Source organism: Pelophylax lessonae (genome assembly GCF_965119305.1).
Source record: "Pelophylax lessonae genome assembly, chromosome: 4".
NCBI classification, from domain to species: Eukaryota; Metazoa; Chordata; class Amphibia; order Anura; family Ranidae; genus Pelophylax; species Pelophylax lessonae.
This window is the reverse complement of record NC_138771.1, coordinates 544,891,559-544,915,814: the sequence shown is the minus strand read 5'-3', so window position 1 is coordinate 544,915,814 and position 24,256 is coordinate 544,891,559. Positions and strand designations below refer to the sequence as shown.

The following is a 24,256-nucleotide window of genomic DNA, read 5'->3' as shown; positions in this document are numbered from 1 at the left end:
GCCCTTTTTCTTTTTGCAGAAGTGCAGGCAGGGAAGGCCAATCAAATAAATGGGCTGATGTGCCCGTGCAAACAAAGGCCACATGACCCGCACTGAGGGTTAGTCCATTTTTGCATTAGAAATGTGAATTTTGCAGTTCTGAAGCAAAAGCCTGCCAGTACAAGCCCAAAAGACAAGCAGCACACAAAAAAACTGTAGGAACATCGATTGTGTCTGGGGGTGGAAACGCTAGATGACTACCTGATTTCATGCTGCCCTCCAGAAGGCATCATCTTAAACATAACACCATCTTATATTGCTGTTCTCAAAAACGTAAAGCGTGCACTAATAAAATATAAACTCTAGAATATACTACGAATCATGTTTTTTATACTTTTTATTGATAAAAACTACACAAAAGCTATAACTGATCATAATGTTATTAAAAAAAACAATTGATACTTTCTTTTGTGATTTGAGACTGTGTTTGTCAATAAAATCCAAATCAATCTGGGAACAATATTCCATATATACTGTATGCCTGCCTGTTCTGTAGATCTTTCATGACTCTAATCCGTCGAAGCTACTATGAGTGAGGCTGGTCTTTCCCAAACACTGCCCCCTTGTGGCTGGCAGTCTGATAAAAAGCAAACCTCTCTAACAGGAAAACAGGAAAGAAACACAGTTCAAAGAGATTCACTGGGTTATTCAACATGAAACAATAAGCATTCCCTAACCCCGAAATCCCAACAGTCTCCCATGTTTGGTTCATCTGTATTGGAACCATGCAACGTGTAGAAAATAGGAAACCAAATGTACAAGCAGATAAACTCCCGTATGCAGCTGGAGTGGATCCAAAACTAGTTAAGAAATCCCTTAGGTGGATCCAGTTTTATGTTCTATTTTATTTAAATTTACTTTTTTTTCTTTTTATACACCAGTGGGGTTTACATAATCCTTTAAAGCCAAGATAAACCCCTTGCTTTTCTCACATCATTGTTTCAAGTTCCATGGGCCTGAAGACTGAAATGGGTCCCATGCTCAAAATGTTTAGCTTAGTGTATTATAAATTTATTTTCTCTTGTTTATTGTGAGAGCACATAGCATTTACAAGGTGCTCCCATCAGCTTTAATCTGTATAGGTCCTCTATGCACTTCTTCCAAATGTCACAATCCAAGACTCCGGATGTTATTGGTTTGGTATCCTTTCAATGTATATGGCAGGTGCTGCTGAGCGAGCTATTGTTGAGATGTAGCTCTGGTCCCTACTAAGCTCTAGGTTGGTGGTTTCTCTTTGCTCTCGAGATGTCCCATCATAGCCCTTATTTACAAGGAGGGTCTTGTGGGTCTGGCAATATCCGGCCATTGGCTGGTCATAGGTAAAGTATGGTAGAGTCTTCATGTGCCGTGGAATCTGTACCAAGAGAAAAAAAAAACAAAGTGAATCAGACATATGTTATAAGGAAAAGCTGGCTAATCATTTGCATTCATTAAAGAGTTAGTTGAACCCAAAATGTATTCCAGCTTTTTATAAACACCAGTTTAACACCTTTTGGCTTCTTCATATTTATTGAGAAAACCAGCAGTGGGAAGTCACACTAAGAGTTCCTAAATCCACCCCATAACGCAGATTTAATAAAGGTATGCATAGGTATCTCATCTCCTTGTGCTGCATTCCTCAAAATGTAAACTACAGTAGATAGAAAACACATTTTGGAAAAAAAAAAAAAAGAAAACACAGCACTGACAGTGAGAGCACCTTGTAACGTAATGCTCTTGACATGTGGGTGCAAGAGAGGTTTCACTGGTGGTGTTCCTATGGAATCCAGTAAGGCACAGAATGGTTCAGACAGGCACTTGACTAATCCTTTAAAGTGGATCGATCACATTTAAACAGGAACACAGCATTGTAGGGCAGATAAAAACTGTTGACAATGCTTTCACTTATTTATTCAGATCACTGTGCCTAGTCACTAGAAATATTTATTTAATATGCCTGGACCGAGGGTATATTTATCGTATTACACTGTTATGTCAATTCAAGCCCAGTTTCATTTTTAGGACACCAACCAATCATACAAATTATTAAAAACATCATAGGATTCAGAGTATTGTTTTACTAAGCTAAAATATATTCTCAAAAGATAGTTTGACATTTGACAGTCTTTAACAAAAAAGTTTTTCAATGTCATTTACAGACTTACTAAACTAAACACAGCAGTAAGAAAGAATACAAAGATAACATTTCATTTCATTATAGAAGCTGATGGAATATTCCTATTTTCTGACAAGAAAAAAATGATAACTTGCTGTTTGGCCTATACAAATTATGAGCACGTATTAAAAGGCTAAATATCACACACTGGGTGCACCAGTCACATGTTTTCAAAAGATAAGAATAATCCAGGGTAATTAACTAAAAAAATAAGAATAGCATGCTAGAATGCCGCTAATTATCCAGGATTTGTCCTTATTTCTTCTTATTAACCAATTACACAGCTTAGCCAGGTAGAAAGCAGAAACCCTCCATATACCTGTTACAAAAAGCACATACCAGCATCATATGGTTTCATGTTCTACAAGTATCATTTAACTCCATAATCCAGTTTACATGCACTCACATCTGCACAACATGTATTAAACAAGAACACATCAGGCCCATCACCTTTAATAAATGGGCAAAGTGTCGATTTAAATAATTTATTACAACCTCTTGAATTTGAATTGATCCAGAGTTGTGGTAGATTTCTATTCCAATATAACTTGCAGACTATAGAATAGAGATACACAATATGTAAAGCATGATGTACCTGCTTCCTTAACCTCTTGCCGACCGCCCACCATAAGATATACTGCGGCAGAGTGGCTCGGCTGCTCAAAATCCCGTAGATCTATGTGATTTTGTGCACGCGGCCTGGCGGCGCGCATGTGCCGCCGGAGCCGCACTCCTGCTGTGTTTAGACACAGCGGGAGGCAGGCCAAAGGAGGAGTGGAGGCGCTTGCTACCGGCCTCCGGCGATCTTCAGAGAAACTGACAGAAGACGCACCTGCTTATGTAAACAAAGCAGGCGAGTCTTCTGTTACACAGGCAGGGAGAGATCAGGAGTTTAAGCAAAGCTGAAACCCTGATCTCTGTGTGCCTGTCACAGAACCCCCCACAGTGAGTAAGCACCAACAGGCATACATTAACCCCTTTGATCAACCCCAGTGTTAACCCCTGCCCTACCAGTGACATTAATACAGTAACAGTGCATATTACTTAGCAATGATTACTGTATTAATGTCGCTGGTCCCCAAAAAGTGTCAAAAATGTCAGTTAGGGGTCCGATCTGTCCTGCCGCAATGTGGCAGTCCCGCTAAAAATTGCTGATCGCCGCAATTACTAATAAAAACAAGAAAAAAAAAAGTCCAAAAAATCTATCCCGTAGTTTGTAAACACTATAACTTTCGTGCAAACCAATTAAAATACGCTTTTTGGGATTTTCTTTTACCAAAAATATGTAGCAGAATACAAATTGGCCTAAACTGATAAAAATATTTGATTTTTTAAATTTCTTGTTGGGAATGTTTATTAACAGTATGTAAAAAATATTGTGTTTTTTTCAAAATTGTCGCTCTTTTTTTGTTTATAGTGCAAAATCTAAAAACCACAGAGGTTATCAAATACCACCAAAAGAAAGCTCTATTTGTGGGGAAAAAGGGACATCAATTGCATTTGGTTACAGCGTCGCACGACTGTGCAATTTTTCGTTAAAGTAACGCAGTGTCGGATGGCAAAAAATGGCCTGCTCATTAAGGGGGTAAAACCTTTCCGGAGCTGAAGTGGTTAAAGGTAAAATATACTAGTAGAAATATGTAGGCTGCCATTGATGACCCCATTCTGAAAGGTATTCAAACAAACACTTTGATTTCAATATTTTAGAGTGATCCTGTGCTTTTCCAATGCAGGCCACACATCAAGTTTACTTTATTGCAGATCTCTACAGACGCATACTTACCTTCCTCTCACTACTTGTTGTTCTGTTCCTCGACTGAAAGTGAAAAGAAACCCATGTGTAGGCTACAAGTTGTACAAGATTGGCCTAGCATTGTTAAGTGGATGAATCACATGCACTTTTATACCCCAAAGTACTGTTTTTTTCTTTAGTCATTGACACTGAATAAAGGAGCGGTAGCTATATACTGCTGGGGATGGGGAAGGTAAAGGTTAACGAATGGGCAAAGTACAGTTTTCTTTAAAGAGTAACTTCACTTTTGTTGAGAAAAAAACATTTCCCTTTGGTTGATCTTTGTACATTGCAAGGATTTTAACAAACTTTGCTGCAGATTCCTACCTTTATGTTATTCTGAAGAAAGCCTTGTGTATTTGTTGGTGTCCATGTAGGAAAGTGAATCTAATGGGAGTGGTTTCTTAATTATCAGTCAGCTGTGCAACTGCAAGTCTCTAATGAGGAAATACAGTATGCAGGGTCTGCATACCTTTAGACATGTTCCTATTGAGAGTATCTCCTTGAAAAAATGACATTTTTGTTGCAGGGGGTGCCCAAAATCTGACTTGTATCTTAGTGCAGACTTCTGGGAAAATCAGAAAGCCAATCACACAAGCAAGAAATTATGATTTTTATGGCATCCTGTACACATTTTGTGTACAGAACACCTCCAGGTAGCCATATTGCATTGCATTTTACAGAAAATTACAGAGCTGTAGATTAAAAAGGAAAGGTAATTTTAATAACATTAAATTACAATACTTGAGTCACAATTGTATATGCTATATATTTTTTTTTTTATTTGCAATATTTTTTCTCCACAAAAGTGGAGTTACCCTTTGAAGTGTATGCGAAGACAAAACGTTTTGTTAGTTTTGGACAGAATGGTTAGGCGTTACAAAACTTATGAAGTTTGAATCTCTGTCCTTGTAAGAACAATATTCCCTCTGTTTTTATCCCAGTGACCATTGTCCTTAGAACAGAAAGGGAAGGACACTTTTTCTGGTAACAACTGTCTAGGAGAGTATTTACTTTACTTGGTGATTTTTCTACTCTCTTTTCCAGCAAATATATTGGACAGGAAGTATATATACTGTTTTTCTCCCCAATGGAACAAAACTGGCAAAAATAATCCTCTACTCTATTTAAAATAAAAAAGCTATGCTATTAGTCACAAATCGAGAACAAAAATACAACAAGTGAAGCCATAACCCAATCTGGATGCTTCCCCTGGGTCAGGGACCCAGGATGGAAGTTTTGGAACCAATAGATAAGCATGGCAGCTGCGGGACTAACATTTCCAGAAAGAGAACAGTGGCAATTTACATACAGTATACATACAGGTATACCACCTTGGAATTACATGACTGGTATAAAAACCACCAACCTATATTCTTGTGTATTATGTGTACATGGAAAATCTCCATAAACTGAAAGGTTTGTTTTACAGCACGCTAGTTTTATATACTGTATGTATGCATCACGTGTTTGTTGGACTTCTCTATAAACTGAAATTTTGTTTTACAGCACCTTAGATTTATATAATGTATGTATGTCATTAATAAAGCTGTACACATTTCATCCTTGTCCCTCATTGGTGCTGCTAAGCCTCATTCCACTATTAGAATATTTCCTTTTACAACTTCCTTATCTTTCCCAAACAGATCCCTGTCCATTTTTTAAATTAGCAACTGCCTCACACTCTGAGAGGAGGAAATATTCATATTTTAATAATGGTTTAGTAAGGCCCAGAAAATAATGCAGAAGAGTTTTGGGTACTGGTAAACATTATTAATGAAGAGTTTTTACAGGTTTCAAAGAGGGAACCAAGCACAGATATTCCAGAACGCTATTTATTAAAGAATACTGTGAACTTGGAGTTTTCTACGACTTTACTGTAATTTGAGACATCCAATTCCAGACAAATGTAACATTTTCATTTAGTCCCTATATGCAGCCTTTCAACAACTCTAATAAATGAAATAAACTGTACTTGGTATAAATATCTATATGTTTTAATTATATATTTTGTGTCTTATCTGCCATTGGGGTATGGTCGTCTAACACCTACTGTAAGGTCCAGAAGAGTTTTGTAATATCTTTAGAATGAGTCAAAACTTCCTGGGATTAATCTATATGTTTTAATTGTATATTTTGTGTGTCATATGTTCCATTGTGGTATGGTCCTCTTACACATACTGCTGTAAGGTTCAGCAAAGTTTAGCTAAATCTTTAGAATAAGTTAAAACACCCTGGTGTCAACCTTTTTCAGGGACCCATGGAACTCTAGGGTTCATTTAGAGCTTGCTCTGGTCTTCTTGAGCAGTAAACAGTTGCTAAATGATTTCCTGCCTGACAGTGTCTGCATAATTCCAGGACCAACAAAACTCAGCTGAGCCAGTGGTGTGGGCCCAATGGAGCCTTTCCTCCCTCTAAGACCACTAATATTGATGATCTTTTTAGCTGTTTAGCCACAATGTCTGCACCCCAAGCCGGCATTGCAAGTAAGGGAAACCGGCATGAAGCCTTCAGGCTTCACCGTCGGTTTCATACTCCGAATGCTTGAGTCGGGCGGCGATTTCTAAATGATCCCTTCGTCTTCTGGGGGACACACACAGGTCCCAGAAAGCAGTGGTGGGAAGGAGGAGGGCCGGATGCAACTGTGGAAGTGACGTACCTAGCTGCAGCGACATAGAACGGAATTCCCGAAGAAAAAATGCAATAAAAAGGTACCAAAAACAAAAAAAAACATATCCAAAAAGGAGAGGGGGGGGGGGGGCTTTGATCAATTGTTTGAGACTGAATTTTTGCCTGGAACTCCACTTTAACCACTAAGGTAAGAGGACACCTCTCGGAGCACTACAATAGCCACGAATGTAAAGGGGCACCTCTCCAGCTAACCGCTTATGTACAGTAAGAGGGAACTATACTGGCCACTAATGTTAAACAGCACTTTTTTAATTGGCCACCAATTTAAGGAAGCACCAAGCTCTTCCTTACTGCCATTGTAATAGACTTGATTGATATCAGAATCATAAAATGTATTTATCATTTTACAATAACAATAATAAAATGATACACAGTTGTAGCTCCATTACATTAAAAAAATAGGTTTCCCACCTAACATAAAAACACCTAACTGAAAACAACACACATGCCATAATAAATACATAACTCCAATCAGTCTATCCCAAAACACCTTGGGCATTCAAGAGCTGTACGAATTGAGGAAAAAAGCAAACCCCAACCTTGAGGTATAGGAGCAAATATTTCTATACTGTCTACCAGAAGGTAGAAATGTATACAGAACATTACTGGGATGCAAAATGTCTTCCAAAATATTAATCGCTCTCCAGAGGCACATTCCTCTTCTGAGATAAATATAACATAAGTTGTCGCGCTAAACAATCAAAATAATAAAAATTTGGAAAACTGTGTCCATATACTGTATATATATAAACATCTCATATTAGTCTCCAAACACAAAAAAACAATGTAAGTGAACACAGTCTCTTGAAGTGAATATCCAATGTGAGTGAACAAATAATTTGTGGAGTTTCACCCAGGTGAACCTCCACCTTGAATCATGTGAAATGCTTGCTTACCAGAGAGATCTAAACTCCAAATTCTAAGAGTCTAGACAAGCGTGAGTGATACACAGCAGATCTATTCGGTTCCCTCTGCTTAGGTTGAATAGCATAGTGTCATGGCTGACAATGAAAATCGCTCCAACTCTCAAACCATAGGGAAAAGAAAAATGGTCCACATAGGGGAAAACTGTATGGTTTTTCATTAAAAAAAATGATACTAAGAACTAACAGAACTCCAGCATGTAAAAAAATCAATGATGAGATGCCTGTGTCCTGTTGTATCTAAGAAAAAACTCCCCTCCAGGGTAACAGTCTCATCAGGTATGCCACTGTGAAGCTAAGTGTCTGTTGAGGGCACAGCACTTTCCTAAGTCTCTCTGCAAGGCAATGGTGGTCTGCGTTTAGGTCCAAGGCTTTTAAGCCTTACTCTTAAACTGACTATAGATGATGTAAAGTTCTTTTTTTGTAATCTGTGGTTGCAAGGAGGAAAATCGTTTGTTTCCCCATCAACACAGTCAGTGTTAATGGGGATATCTCTCCCATGGAGCCATTGCGTTCTCCTGGTGGGGGGAGTGCGAGGAGCCATCCCTGCTCAGAGAATGCATAGTGAATATTGCTAGTGGTTATAACCACCGACAATAATCATATGAAAAAATCCCACATGCTGGTTGTACCCAAGTCAATCAATGGATCATTCATCTATGGCCGACTTTAGTCTTCCTTTCTTCCCTCTCTTCCATCCAACCTCCCCCTGCAGACCCTGCGCAGATGGCCACTCAGCTTTAAAGTGACATAAAATGTTTATTTAAAAAAAAAAAAAACATGTCATACTTACCTGCTCTGTGCAATGGCCTTGAACAGAGCAGGCCCAATCCTTCTCATTTCGGGTCCCCCACTGGTGCTCCTGGCTCCTCCTCTTCAGCCAATAGAAAGCCCCTTGCTATGGGGGCACTGGTGTGTGCTCTTTCCTGACCCCCGCTCTATACATTTATACAGAACTGTGTTTTGGCCTTGCCCCCCCCCCCGCTCTCTCCTCAATGACTCACTGGCTCCGATTGAAAGTAGCAGGAGCCTTTCTCAGCCAATGGGGAATGAGAGATGAGAGATGAGAGAGAAGCTCAGATTTCGTGCTCATTGCTGGATCAACAGGGAGCTCAGATGAGTATTTGGGGGGGGGGGGTGCTGCAGGTTTTTCACCTTCATACATATAATGCGTGGAGGTAAAAAAAAAACCTTGGGCCTTTAAACCACATTAATCTCATACTGCAACACATATATCCTAAAAGCCAAATGAAGACACACAACAGGCTGAAATTGCTGCTGATAATTATAAGGTAGGGGCCTAAAGTTGTCAGCCTCCAGGATGGCCAGGTAAGAAACATTGCAACAGATTCACAAAAAAAGTATTTACTACAGAAAAAGTATGTAGTGAGGCATGATGATAAAAATACTAAAACATGGATTTAGGGTTTACATACACTATTACAAAAATGTTTTACAGTGCTAAACCTTTCATCCAAATTCTAAATTTTAGTTGTACATTTCTGAAGCCAACGCAAAGGAGTAGTATCAGTAAAAAAGGCACTTGCAGGTTTACCAATCATTTTTTGTTTATTAGGTCTCTTTGTGAGGGGCCATGGCAGGGTGTGTGTCCTAATCCTACATACCTTTACTAATTGGTGTCCCTTTTTCCGATATCAGAAAGTTGGGAGGTATGCTTTAAATATGGCATTCAGTTCATTATGGGCATGGTTATAGGCAGATTTGAAGAATGACCATTTAAATTGGGCCTACAACTAAAGGCAAAATTTTTTTTTTACTCTTGGATGGAGTGAAAAGGGAATAAAAAAGTTTTGCCTATAGCTCTACTTGTTTATATAAAATAGATCTTGATAACTTACTCTATATCTATAACTTTTAGAAGAATATCACAAAAGAAGATTTTTACATGAAGTGTGTTGTAAAAACAAAAGTCTGAATGACTGATACCCCTACAAAGAAGATCGTAAATCGTTTTCTCTCCTGCCAACTACACCGCTGAACACTGCCTTGATGCAGTAATTGCTGTCTGGAGTCCCTTCAGAAACCAACACTTCCAGGAGTTTTAATCTTCTGTGTCCTCCACTATGTTCATTGGTCCCTTTATGTAAAGAAACAAGAAGTGCTTATTTACTTCTCCCATTGCCTTCCAGCAGTGTCAATCCCCTGTGTTTCATGATGAGTTCATTGGTTCCTTCCACCCACCCCTGCGTTATTAGAAGATACAGTAAAGCCATGGTGGAGGAACCACTGAGCAGTAGCACAGCTGGCAGGAGAGATATATCTTCTTTTCAGGAACATCAGTTATTCAGACTTTCATTTTTTGAAAGAGTTGCTTAAATTCAAAGAGGTGTATTGGTGGACCATTTTTTTCAAAACACACTTGACTTCCTACTTGACTTCCCATGGAAGAAAATTATCAACTGTCCTATTGCCTTCTTTGTATTTACATGGCCATGTATATAAAATACTGAACTGAAAGGTTACAGAAATTACAAAAATCTTCTGTGAATACATTCATACCTGGGAAATTTAGCAGTATCTCTACCATATAATGCAATGTAGAATATTTGTTTCAGTTTTGTGGCCTTCTAATTTCCAATGGATGAGGGCTGTACAGATAGATTCATCAATTATCCAGAAAGTTTAGACAGGGTTATAAAATTAAGTTTTTCTCTAAAATTGTCATATAGTCAGACATGATTAGTAATCATTTTCTCCTGTAGCCACGATCCAGAGTACCGCTAATTAATGAACTAAGGATGTTCGGAATACTTGAAGACACCAGAGGAAATGTAAAAAGACATTTTGGTTAAAAAAAATCTTGCTTTCAGCCACAATATAAATTGTAGATTTTTTTCTCTCTTTTTTTTTAACTACAGCCAATCATTGGTTCCATCTGAGTCCCCTGTGCTATAACAGCCCTAAAGAAAACATCAATTTTAACATTATGTCCACTTTAATGCAGATTTTTTCCTTTTAATTGCTAGCAGATCGAGTGCGCAGTATGGTGTATACCCAGGGATCTGTAAGATGTCAAAAGACAGAAAAAAAAACACTACCTCTGTGTGTGCAGTAAAATGAAGGGAACAAGTAATATATATAAAATGAATACACAATCACTATGCAAAAAGAAACTGCGATACCAAACAATATTTGAAATTTGGAAATTTTGGAAAATGTTTTTTTGTATCAAAAATACAGAAAATACACACAACTGCAAAAAAAAATATCTTCCTCATGCATACAGAATACAAAATTTTTTATTTACATGTTTTTGTGCACGTATGTGAGAAGGAGTAGTTTTGTGTATTTTTGTATAAAATAAAACATTTCCAATTACAAGTGCTAAGAAGTACAGTTTTCTGTCTTCATTTTACACTATACATCTTCAAGATTTTGGGAATGCAGTCAGGTGTCAGGGATAATGCAGATTTTGAAGGCATGCCCAGTATTTACATCAGAACTGACTATCTGGTGGGCAGAGATGAGTGACATAGGACCTAGAAGATGATGTGGAAAATACAGTGGTGCCCAGCAGATAAAGTTGTAAGGGACAGCTATTACCTGCCATCGTTGGAGGAGCAAACAGGAAAACAAGTCTTTTTTTATTTTAATTTTGGTTAGAGTGGTCAGGGTCATTTGAATATTGCTATCTGTGCCCCTGCCAGGGAGATTTACATCTTAAAAGGTAAAGAAATTATGGTATGACAGTATGAGTCAAAGTATATTTGGGGGAAATCCAGCATTAAATGCGTGAACAATAAAAAAAAAAAAAGAGGTGCAGAAAGGAAAGAAGGGAAAAGAAAATTCCCCTTCCCCCTTATAACCCCTCATAAAATGGGCCTTTGAACGGTAACTCCCAAATAAGTATATACAACAATGTTGATTAAAAAGTACAAAACTATATTTTAATAGACATAAAACATCATAGACATTATCAAATCCAAAACAGTGTCCTGGTGAGAGGATCCCTATAACATAGTTACATATAATGACATCCAAACAAGATAATTTAGCAGAAAAAAACAAGCCAACATGTTTCATGGTAGAACCATTCTGCTTCATCGGGGCTTTACTGTTGCTTGGATTTCGTCAGTGTCATAAGTGGGGAAGAGAGGAAGAAAGGATTAGTCATCGTTGGCTTTGTCCCAGCTAGAGGGAGACCATAAAAAGTATACAGTGGGTACGGAAAGTATTCAGACCCCCTTAAATTTTTCACTCTTTGTTATATTGCAGCCATTTGCTAAAATCATTTAAGTTCATTCTTCTTCCTCATGAATGTACACATAGCACCCCATACTGACAGAAAAACACAGAATTGTTGACATTGTTGCAGATTTATTAAAAAAGAAAAACTGAAATATCACATGGTCCTAAGTATTCAGACCCTTTGCTCAGTATTTAGTAGAAGCCCCCTTTTGATCTAATACAGCCAGGAGTCTTTTTGGGAAAGATGCAACAAGTCTTTCACACCTGGATTTGGGGATCCTCTGCCATTCCTCCTTGCAGATCCTCTCCAGTTCTGTCAGGTTGGATGGTAAACGTTGGTGGACAGCCATTTTTAGGTCTCTCCAGAGATGCTCAATTGGGTTTAAGTCAGGGCTCTGGCTGGGTCATTCAAGAACAGTCACGGAGTTGTTGTGAAGCCACTCCTTCATTATTTTAGCTGTGTGCTTAGGGTCATTGTCTTGTTGGAAGGTAAACCTTCGGCCCAGTCTGAGGTCCAGAGCACTCTGGAGAAGGTTTTTGTCCAGGATATCCCTGTACTTGGCCGCATTCATCTTTCCCTCGATTGCAACCAGTCGTCCTGTCCCTGCAGCTGAAAAACACCCCCACAGCATGATGCTGCCACCACCATGCTTCACTGTTGGGACTGTATTGGACAGGTGATGAGCAGTGCCTGGTTTTCTCCACACATACCGCTTAGAATTAAGGCCAAAAAGTTCTACTTTGGTCTCATCAGACCAGAGAATCTTATTTCTCAACATCTTGGAGTCCTTCAGGTGTTTTTAGCAAACTCCATGCAGGCTTTCATGTGTCTTACACTGAGGAGAGGCTTCCGTCGGGCCACTCTGCCATAAAGCCCCGACTGGTGGAGGGCTGCAGTGATGGTTGACTTTCTACAACTTTCTCCCATCTCCTGACTGCATCTCTGGAGCTCAGCCACAGTGATCTTTGGGTTCTTCTTTACCTCTCTCACCAAGGCTCTTCTCCCCCCGATAGCTCAGTTTGGCCGGACGGCCAGCTCTAGGAAGGGTTCTGGTCATCCCAAACGTCTTCCATTTGAGGATTATGGAGGCCACTGTGCTCTTAGGAACCTTAAGTGCAGCAGAAATCTTTTTGTAACCTTGGCCAGATCTGTGCCTTGCCACAATTCTGTCTCTGAGCTCTTCAGGCAGTTCCTTTGACCTCATGATTCTCATTTGCTCTGACATGCATTGTGATCTGGAAGGTCTTATATAGACAGGTGTGTGACTTTCCTAATCAAGTCCAATCAGTATAATCAAACACAGCTGGACTCAAATGAAGGTGTAGAACCATCTCAAGGATGATCAGAAGAAATGGAAAGCACCTGAGTTAAATATATGAGTGTCACAGCAAAGGGTCTGAATACTTAGGACCATGCGATATTTCAGTTTTTCTTTTTTAATAAATCTGCAACAATGTCAACAATTCTGTGTTTTTCTGTCAGTATGGGGTGCTATGTGTACATTCATGAGGAAGAAGAATGAACTTAAATGATTTTTGCAAATGGCTGCAATATAACAAAGAGTGAAAAATTTAAGGGGGTCTGAATACTTTCTGTACCCACTGTATGCATCCAATGCTTTAGGTTCCCACAAAAGATGATGCCTGGCCTGGAAAGTATTAAACACACTCCTGGCGGCAGTGTGATGTTCCTGGTTGAGTTTTGGGAGACCCAGGCATCTTGCGTTTTGGATTCCCTTATGTCTGGGCTGTTGATCTACCTATGTTGAGGTATATATGACATTTTATCCCTGATGCTGCCTGAGTCAAGAGACCCTGAGCCTTACACCTGGGAGTGTGTTTAATACTTTCCAGGCCAGGCATCACCTTTTGTGGGAACCTAAAGCATTGGATGCATATACTTTTTATGGTCTCCCCATAGCTGGGACACAGCCAACGATGACTAATCCTTTTTTCCTCTCTTCCCCATTTATGACATAGACGAAATATAAGCAGCATGAAAGGCCTGATTAAGCGGAATGGTTCTACCGCAAAACATGTTGGCTTGTTTTTTCTGCTAAATTATCTTATTGGATGTCATTATATGTAACTATGTTACAGGGATCCTCTCACCGGGACCCTATTTTAGATTAGATCATGTTTATGATGTTATATGTCTATTAAAATATAGTTTTGTACTTTTTAATCAACATTGTTGTATTGGTCTTATATACTTATTTGGGAGTTACCATTCAAAGGTCCATTTTTTCAGGGATTATATGGAGAGAAGGGGAATTTTCTTTTCCCTTCTTTCCTTTCTACCCCTCTTTCTTTTTATTGAGATTTACACTTTCTTTTTCTCCTGTTGACCACTACCACTGGCACTGAAAGGGAGGCAAAGACCTCAGTTGTCACCAGAAAGGAACAGAGGGATAATCTTCCAAAGAAGACATTTGAATTAGTTGTGACAACTGTGTTAGTGTAGAAAAACAGGTGACATAAGCAGCGACTCTGCGGTGAGATATTCCACATAGTGTAATTTGAATTATAGAGTCACGCTACTAAATGATAAACACAATAATAAACAATGTGAATACAAGAATATAAACATTCCTCCAGTGATTACGGGGTTAAATTCAACTCCAAGATTAAAAAAAAGGGTCCACGTACTAAAAAAAAGTGTTCAAATAATCATATGTATATAGTGAACATCCATCAGCCTTGAAGAAGTATGATCCATGACACCACCTCTTACGGAAAAGATACAAGCTTACTGACTGCAAATGACTCTCTAATTAAGAGCCTATGACTGAACAGCCCGGCCTAGATCATCCCAGAGCAATTCGAAAGGTTCTCCTCAGATTGCAGATGGTTAAATCATAGTTGTCACCTCAGAATCATCTCAAATGGTTAATCACCCGGACATGAAAGGAAACGCTCCAAATAGTGTAAAAGCTTATTGATTAATTATTTAACGTTTAAAAACACACTTACATCAATGCATCCAATATAGCGCTATACAATAGATTCCTCCCCGGCCGAACACGAACATAACATCCGCACTGCATTTTGACACACGTAACATCATCCGGAGCACGCTGTACTTTAAAGTGGAACTCCCACAGCTTAACCTACCCCTCCCCCTTGAGCCCACCTCTCATTCGACCTTGAAGGCTGGTAATATTTTGTGGAGAAAAGGAAATACTGTGATGGACATTACAAGACTAAAGGTGAGTATTGTTGAAAAATGTCAGAAGGTGCTTCCCCAATGCTAAATGGTGGGAAAAAGAGTGTGGAAAGTGCAGAGATGATGCTAGTGCTCAGTTTCTCAGTGTTAACTAATTCTACAGGAAGCTGACAGAAAGTAAGAATTTCAAATGGTGCCCACTGGCCCTGGTAATGAAGTAGTGGTTCTCAGCCATCACAAAGTCACACTCCAAGCTGGCCCTGCAATTATCCAGTCCAGAGTAGTCAAGGTACATTCTCTGCTAGTCTATGCTACTGAAACACTATTCAAAGTAGCTGCATTAAGAGAACAATTCAAACAGCTCGCAGTGGAATCTTGGCAGAATAGAAAGGTAACATTGAAAGAAGAACAACACAGCTACCAGAAGGTATAGAGAAAAGATATCCATCCTCCAGGACACTAGCACAAAACTGGAGCATGCTGGAAGTAGGAGGGGTTATACAGGGCTGGCCACATTTTTTCAGTTTGCTAGTTCCAAATAATCCTGTAGCCATTATAATCAATAGGCTCTGGCATTCTTTGTCCAGCAATAAATTAGAAAAAAAAAAATTGCCTTTAAAGGATTGGCATTCTTGTGCATCAAAATTCAAGGTTGCACTGTGCAGTCTATGTTCTGCCAAACGTTAATGTCAGGCTGTACTTTTCCATAGAAGAAAGTTGTTTTCTACCCACATAGCCTGTATGGGGCCTGAGCAATGCTGACATCTCTGGCACTCCTGAGGAACCAGGTGGCTGTCTCCTCCGAAGTGAAGATGGGGAATGGGCGTGACTGTGTCAGCCTGGCTCCTAGTGAATAATGGCCAGTATTCCACCCTCACCTTCTCAAGACTGAGCAGATGTAAACACGGTCCTCATCCCAAACAGGCCAAGCAGCTGAAAGCTACTTTCTTTTCTAAAAAAGATACAGCTTGCCATTTAAAATTTGGCAGCTCAAATACGTAATATAAATGCTTTTATTTTATTGAAAAGGGTAAGCATATAGACTCAAAAGGGTTATTTTCAATTCTGCAAAGACCAGCGATGTGCAGTGTATTCACAATTAATCAGAAGTCAGATGTTATCAGGTTTTCAGTCAAAGCATCTGAATATGTTGCTGTAGGTAACACTGCGGTATTGCTATTAACAAAGTTAATGTGCAGTATGCATATTGCAGGAAGAAATTATAGGTATTACAGGTACTGCATAGGTTAATGGCAGCAGATAAAACTGTCCTCGGAGCACAGGCCAGAATGACAAGGCTAGACCTTAGTTCACACCATCAGAGACAGAGTTAATGGGGCGAATGCTTAATTTGAGACACAAACGGTGTTTCATTCATTAATGTAATCAAGCGTGTTTACAGGGCATACTGTGATTCTGCAGCCTCACAGCACTGTGCTGCAATGGTTCAGTCTCCCTGTGGGCTGTGGTTCTGATTAAGTAGCACAAACATGACAATCCTTTTATAATATCTACCTTGAATACCAGCTGTAAAATAAGCTCCAGTGCCCTGCCCTTCATTGCCCTGTGACAATCCATGCTCCCTATTAAAGGATATTTGTTACTACAAATACAAAGATGCTAAATTTTATTGTAGTGCAACACAAACACCAATCAGCCATCACATTATGACCACTGGCAGGTCAAGTAAATAACATTGATTATCTTGTTACAATGTCACCTAAAACTCGGTGGGATATATTGGGCAGCAAGTGAACATGTTGTCCCTGAAGTTGGTGTGCTGAAAGCAGAACAAATGGGCATCACAGTTTGTTGCATATGGGGATGCTGCCCTGTGTCCACAACCAAAAGTGTCTACAGTAGGAACATGAGTATCAGAACTAGACCATAAGCAATGGAAGAAGGTGGCCTGGTCTGATGAATCACGTTTTCTTTTGCATTATGTGGATGGCTAAGTGTGTGTGCATCGCTTAACTGGGGAAGAGATGGCACCAGGATGCAGTATGGGAAGAAGGCAAGCCGGCAGAAGCAGTGTGATACTTTGGGCAATGTTCTTCTGGGAAATCTTGTGTCCTCTATTCCTTTAAATCAGATGAGTTGTGAGTTGTTCCAAATGAAAGCAAATAATCATATCATAACATAAAGCTTATGTACATAATATGGCATGGATTAGGGCCTTATATTCACACCATACTGCCACTGTGAGAGCCAACTAATCCGTCTCCACTCCTTTCTCTATAAGCAACGGAACACAACATGGCTTTCCTTTGTCCCCCTAATTTTTATATTATCACTAATGAATATGAATGAATGAATGAATATTCTATAGCGGATTCTATAGCTAGATCCTTGCTGTGATATTACCACAGGGCTACATGAATGATTTATGGGCCCACTTCCTTCACTATCTCTGGGGGGAAAATAAGGCCAGAATACTTAGCTTTATTTTGATTCCACCCAAACTACAGGGTGGTATTGTGTTTCCAGACTCAGTTTAATATCATGCTGCAGTTCACTTGAAGAGATTGAGACCGCATTCACACTGAAGCGGCACGACTCCTGCACAACTTCGGGGGCGACCTGTGAAGTCCCGTGCACCGTGACTTTGGCGCGACTTGCACGGACTTCACATAATGGAAGTCAATGCAAGTCACCTCCAGGTCGCCCCGAAGTAGTACAGGACCCTTTTTCTAAGTCGGAGCAACTTGTGTCGCTCCTATTAGAATGGGTCCTGTACCAGTCAATGGACCGCGAGGGACCGCGACTTGTCAGGCTGACAAGTCGCCTGACAAGTCGCGGCAGTGTGAATGGAGCCTTATAGACTGGTGTGGTCAGAAGGATGTTAAGGCGTGGATAGAATTGGAGTAGGCTGCTGTTCCTGTTCCACTGGAAGGCCTTGTTTTGGGCAAACCCCATTCTCACTCCAATTGGACAAATACTGTCCCACCCTCTGATAAGTTCCACTTTCAGGACTGTCAAATCCATCCTTATGACTACTTCTCTTTCGCGCACCCCAGCCCACTTTTGCCACTTTCTTGGCTCGACTATATTGCCTCATAGTTTTCCAGACTTGCAACTTTGTAAACTCTATGCCAAAAGGACAATTTGATTGTGTCATTTCTCTTCTCAGTATAAACCCTATGAGTACTGCAAGAATCCGAGCTCCGTTTGGCTCAGACCTAGACTTTATTTGTTGCCTTCAAATTGGCTCTTGCTTGAGATCCATACCAATGGCATTGCAAAATATCCATACTCTAACACCATTTGAAAAAAATTGCAATAAAGCAGTACCAATTAGACACGCCTTATTACAATCCTGTTTGATGCTGGTCACGGGTGAACGCCAATGAGATCTAAGCTTTCTGATAAAATGGGAACAAGACATATGCATGACATTCTCTTCTGCCCAAAAGGATATAATTCTTCTTTTTGCTTAAAAAGCTTTATTGGCAAACACAAGAAAATGGGTACAAAATACTCACCAGGTGGTACAGAATGCCTTAAATCGAGTTTGAGGCGTTGACTTCCAAATTCTTCAGATCTCAACCCGATCAAGTGTGAGATATGCTGGAAAAACATGTCTAATTGATGGAGGCCCCACTCCCAAACTTATAGGACTTAAACGATCTGCTACTGAAGGCTTGGTGCCAGATATCACAGCATACCTACAGAGGTCTAGTGGAGTCCATGCCTAGATGGGTCAGGGCTGTTTTGGCAGCAAAAGGGGGACCTAGACAATATTAAGTGGAAGGTGATAATGTTATAGAGGATCAGTGAAAACTAACTGCCATTTATAACTTCTATCACTAGAACAGAATTTCCTTATGTATTCATGGCATGACAAGTATCAGCAACTGCTACAACATCCCTATGTAACTTTTTTTGGGACCATAGTGGGGCTTTTTACTGCTGGATGTTGGGTGCATTTCTGATTAGTCAATGGGTATCACAGTGGTGTAACCTGGGTAATACCACTGCATTTCTTTCTATTCCCCACCTCTGAGTGTATAGGACCTTAAAGCCTAGCTTCCATGACAAATGCCTGATCCCACACATTGCACACTCAGTTGCTGAGAACAGTGTGAGGTCACGTACTTGGCATGAAGCACCTGTTAGATTTTACATGACCGAAGACCATCTGACAAAGACTGAGGTATCAGCTTCTGATCTAAATAAGAATATAAATCTTTCACAAGGTAGACTAAACAATTTTATAATTTAAGACTAACTACTCAATTTATTGCATAAGCCTAGAAGTTAATTGCATAAGCCTAGAAGTTACTGGTTCTCTTAAATTTTCACTGTCTCACTGCCTTTGACATCTCCATATTGTGGCTATTCTGATACAACTGCAGCAATGTACCCCACTTCTAAAGGGTGTGAGAAAAAAAAAAAAAACATTTTGTCACATATGACCTTAAAATCTTTACCTTTGCTACTGGCAACAATTTTGAGAATTTAAAATTGAGACTCAGCGCCAGCTAATTAATTCATACAGAACTATACAGAGCACTGAACCATGACTGCATTTATGGATTCAATCGAAAATAATTGGCCATTTCACTATGTGCTACCAAGGAATTCTCAGGCATTAGTCTAAATTTTTCTGATGCTTCCTATTAAAGCTTGTAAGGCTAAAAATTCTTAAGTAAAGGTGTTTAGCATAAACGTTGGTTGTTAGGTTGTTATCGCTGTTTGAGTTGCAGAAATTTGACAATTTCAAAGTAAAACTAATGTCTACAGCAACCAACCAGTTTCCAGCTCTTACTTTACTTGGACAAGCTATAAAATTACTGTTATCTGAGTGCATTCAATGGCCGAAATCCCAACTTTTTTTTTTTTTCCTTAGTACCATTTTTTATAATTCACTGCCAGAGAATATGGAAAATCCATTCCTGACATGTCTGTTATTTGGGAAATCTTGCAGTTTTGTAAATGACATAAATTATTGTAAATTACAATAATCTGATTTAAGTCAACTGCACCATTATAGCAGGAATCCATCACAATATGTAACGGTAAATTCACGTCTCTTTACAATTTCCCTGTCTGTGCAACTACATAGGGCAAAGTAGGGAACACCTGGCTCCATAGTTACCTAGCTCACCATTTGGAGTTTTGGCAAACCAGATTAAGGGCAACAAGGTTTCTATTAACAGTTGCATGCCCTGTTGCTCTTTGGGTTTGTTTAATTGAAAACAAAAGTCATGGGATGAAAAGCTTCAGCCCTGAGCACCAATAAATACTTTTGGTTTAATTTTCAAATTGGCTGGATTATACCTTTAAAAATTTGGACAAGAAAATAACAGGGATCTAGTTATTAAGTACTACTCAGCAATGTCAGTGAAGGAGCTACCAAGTAGAAGCAATAACTATAATTCAATATCAATAAACAATTTCAAAACACTTTGCAGCAGACATAATGTTATAGTGAGGTTCGTACAAGGACAGGCATTTAATAAGTCTGTGCTTAAATAGGAAAAATGTCAGGCTAGGTAGACTATGTTAGTTTTATTTGCTGTCTCAGTCTCTTTATAGAGGTCCTATAGTATAAAGAGGCTGCTTATATGCTACAGCTCTTTACCTGGTTATTCTAAATCCAAGGAGAAACACACTGATCAATGAGCAGTAAACAACAGGAAAGACATTGTAAGTGTGAGAATTGGATGAATTTACCTCGCCAGGCTCCCCCTCCAGCCTGCAGTCATTTTTCGCAACATTAAATTCTGTAAGTGTGGAGGTTGTCAATCACGATTGAGTCTTGTATGTGCAAGAAAGCCAACAGCCCTATGCAGGTAATCAAAGGCACTCTCTTTCTTTACAGATCTGTGTGTTCAGTACTAAGTAGTATAAAGATTCTTCCTACATAGAGTGCTGGCTTTTCTGCTTTAGTAGCATCACTGCTGACCATGCAACCTCTAAGCTTGGAGGCTACAGGTTTGTGTGCGGAATAGATACATCTTTCCTTCAGTACTAGGAAGTAAGACACTTACAGTATGTTTGTAGGAGACACAAAACAACTCTTTCAGGGTAATATCAAAGAAAGAAATATGTATTTCACTATTAGTACACATTTCACACAGCTCACCATTGAGTGCCCCAGTATGCTCATACCCACCAGGGCAAAGTCACTAAAGCAGAACTTAAAGTGGTTGTAAAGGCTGAGGCTAAGTTCACAATGATGCGATTGCAGACATTGCATGTGATTCACACCGCATTGCTGTGCACATCACATGCAATTATTTTGCAATGCCAATTCAGCCATAGATTTTTTATGGTTGAAATTACATCACATTCGTACCAAAATGGTGCAGGATACTTTTTTTTGTCCGCACTGGAATCAGATTGCCTGGGTGTTCAGACCCATGCAATCAGATTCCATCTGATTCCACAGTTCGCACTGCGTTCTACGAGCCGATTTGGGAGTTTCATTAACTTTATATCAACACCCGCAGTGGTTCGCAAAGAGCAGTGTGAACTGCCTGCGAGTCTGATGTGGTGAAGGAACCTGCACAGGAATCACTGTGGTTCCCGCATCACATCAGTGTGAAACCAGCCTCAAGGTTTTTTTCTTCAGCTCCCCCCTCAGTCCCCCCTAATACCTACCTAAGCCCGATCTCAATCCAGCGATGTGCATGAGACCCCAGGCTCTCCCTGGTTTCTCTCTCCTGATTGGCTGGGATGTAGCAACAGGACCCATTGGAGGGAGCAGGGCTGATCCATGCTCTGTGTATTATGGATGCAAGTAGCTGGCTTAGGAACCGCTTGCTATAGGGTCACTCGGCAAGGGGGAGGGACCCAGAGTGCCAGTGGTGGACCCAAGAAAGGGAGAATCGGGGTTGCAAAACCACTGCACAGATAAGTATGACATGTTTGTTATTTTTTTTTTTCCTTTAAGGCAAAGCTTTTATTTTTACAATTTGGATAGAGTAAGGAACAGTTAAAAACCTTTTTTTTTTTTTTTGCCCTCCGTGTCCCACTAGGAAGATCTTCCTTTAGATAAAGTCCCATAGCTAAAACAGGTAGTGAGTGGAAATTCCTACAAAGTGAGGGAATGCCTGGTTGTCACCAGGGTCACCAGAGTTATAGATCCCATTGGAAGATTTTCTCCGGGACTCATGACAACCCAACATTTTCTATTTTCTTTAAAGCAGTTGTATAGCTTGTTTTTTTTTTGTTTTTTTTTTAAATTAATAAACATACTAATATGCTTACCTGTTCTGTGGAATGGTATTGAATGGGGCAGCCTTAGCCCCGGTTCACATTAGTGCGATCGCAGAGATCGCATGTAATTCAAAGCGCACTGCTCCTAAATTACATGCGATCTCATGTGCGGTGCAAATTTCAGCCATACACTTTGTATGGCAGAATTCGCAACGCATCCGCACTAAACTCGCACATGAGGCTTTTTTTAATCCGCAGCAGAATTGGATCGCATAGTGGTTCACACTAGTGTGATCCGATTATGTGGGAACTTGCAGATCACACTGCGATATGCGATAGCAACTGGGGGTGTAGTTAACTTTTAATTGACACCCCCTGCATATCGCATGAACCGGCACTTAAACCTCCTCCTCTGGGGTCTGGGGTCTGCGATCTTAGCTCCTCCTCTTCTCTGAGTGCCCCTATATAAAGCCTCTTGTTATGGGGATACTCATGTGGGCTAGATCCCCAGCAGGACTGTGTATGGCCATAGACCTACAGTCTGGCTGGGGATCTAGCCTGAATGAGTATCCCCATTACAAGGTAGGATGGGGGAGGGGGGCACAGACACATGAGGGTTTTCTCTGCATTAAGGTAAATAAACTTTTTTTACCTTGAGGACCACTTTGATTTTCAAACTCAGTGAACACGGCAAACAGGACAAATAGAGAGGGTGATTCTCCCCAATGGAGCACAGAAATAAATAAACACTTGACAGACATTCTAATCCCTCTTCACTCTATCCAAAACTGAAAAAGAGCTTTCCCTCTAGTTCTGCTTTAAATCTGCCAGTAAGGATCACTGGTTCATTTAGAGAATTGAGACACGCAGAGGGCACTAGCATGTTGCATGCAGCAAGTTCACTTTACGTTTACCACCATTAAAATATACTTGATGAAAGCTAATAAAAATGATTTCCTGTGTGTATCAGGACTCTGGTATGTTCTTAATTATTTCCTGGTATTATAATGAAACACAATTTTTTCACCCTGCTGTTATAAGAACAGCTAATTTTCATTTCCTAGGGAACTTTATCATGAACTGCATTGTCTTCCATGACAGGTAGGAGTTAGCCTTTTTCTGAGAAATCGTCTCATACACAGCGGACTTTTAGAAAAAAGAATGCCCAGTCCCGATAGAAAAGTAGCCACCCATCTTCTATCACTAGTGTCAGCAGCAAGTAGGTCAGTACAGGATATCGATGGCAGATGACAGAGTGAATGTGACAGTGCAGCAAGTGAGATACTGCATATCTTATCTTGTATGCTGGGCGACACAGACCCCTGACTGTCATGTAATAGAAGTGCCTTCTCAATTGAATGTGACAGCATGAAAATTAAGGGTCCTCCATTTTTCTTTTATCATCCCATATATCAGTGACTTCTAAGGTAATACTCATTTTGTGCTAAAAAAAAAACAATGACATATCTGTCTGCTATATTAGACAGTCTAACAAGATAGAATACTGAGTAACAAAAATTATATAAACAATAGCTTTCATTGCAATATGTTGTATATTTATATGTTCATGCATTATCCATGATTTAGTGCTGCCTATCAACTAGATTTAGATAAACCAAACCTGGCAGGCAGTAAAAAACGGGCACTTTTATCCTGCCAGTAAAAACCAGTGACAAGAAAAGGTTGCCAGTAAAAAAATATGATTTTGACGCTCAGCTTAGAACTGTGCATGGGCAGTTCCAGTCCGGAGCTGGCCGAGACCACCCGAGTGCCTGCTACAGTGTATTCGGGAGGCGCCGGTGGGGGGGGGGGGGGGTGGTCTGGCAGATGTGGTGCGTGAGTGTGTGATTTCATTGTGCAAGGGAGCCTAGCGGAGCAGCCAGAACCTCATGTGCGGGTCTGCAGGAAGGGAGTAAGGCAAGCCAGAAGCAGGACTGCCAGTGCTATTTGGACTGGAGTGGACCAAAGGGGCCACCTGGTGTGGAAAGAGACTGTCACTGTGACTCAGGAGGGAATGTGTCCTGTCATTGAGGTGTCATTGGCATCTGTGGTGCTGCACAGTGCTGTCAGTGTCACTGTGAGAGTCAATTTCATGTGTGTGTATCTGCCTAATCTAA

General features: G+C 40.0%; 1 protein-coding gene across 2 annotated transcripts in view; it reads right to left on the bottom strand.

Annotated features, from left to right (window-relative positions):
• Window positions 1–355: 355 nt before the first annotated feature.
• Window positions 356–24,256, bottom strand: part of LRRTM4 (leucine rich repeat transmembrane neuronal 4) — a 952,017-nt gene continuing 928,116 nt past the window's right edge. Inside the window, exon 3 of one of the 2 annotated variants that reach the window (XM_082256761.1) lies at window positions 356–1,393. In XM_082256761.1, coding sequence (XP_082112887.1) covers window positions 1,169–1,393 — 225 coding nt within the window. In that variant the 3' untranslated portion in view covers window positions 356–1,168. The remainder of the gene's footprint in view (window positions 1,394–24,256) is intronic. The other variant, XM_082256762.1, reaches the window with a different exon arrangement.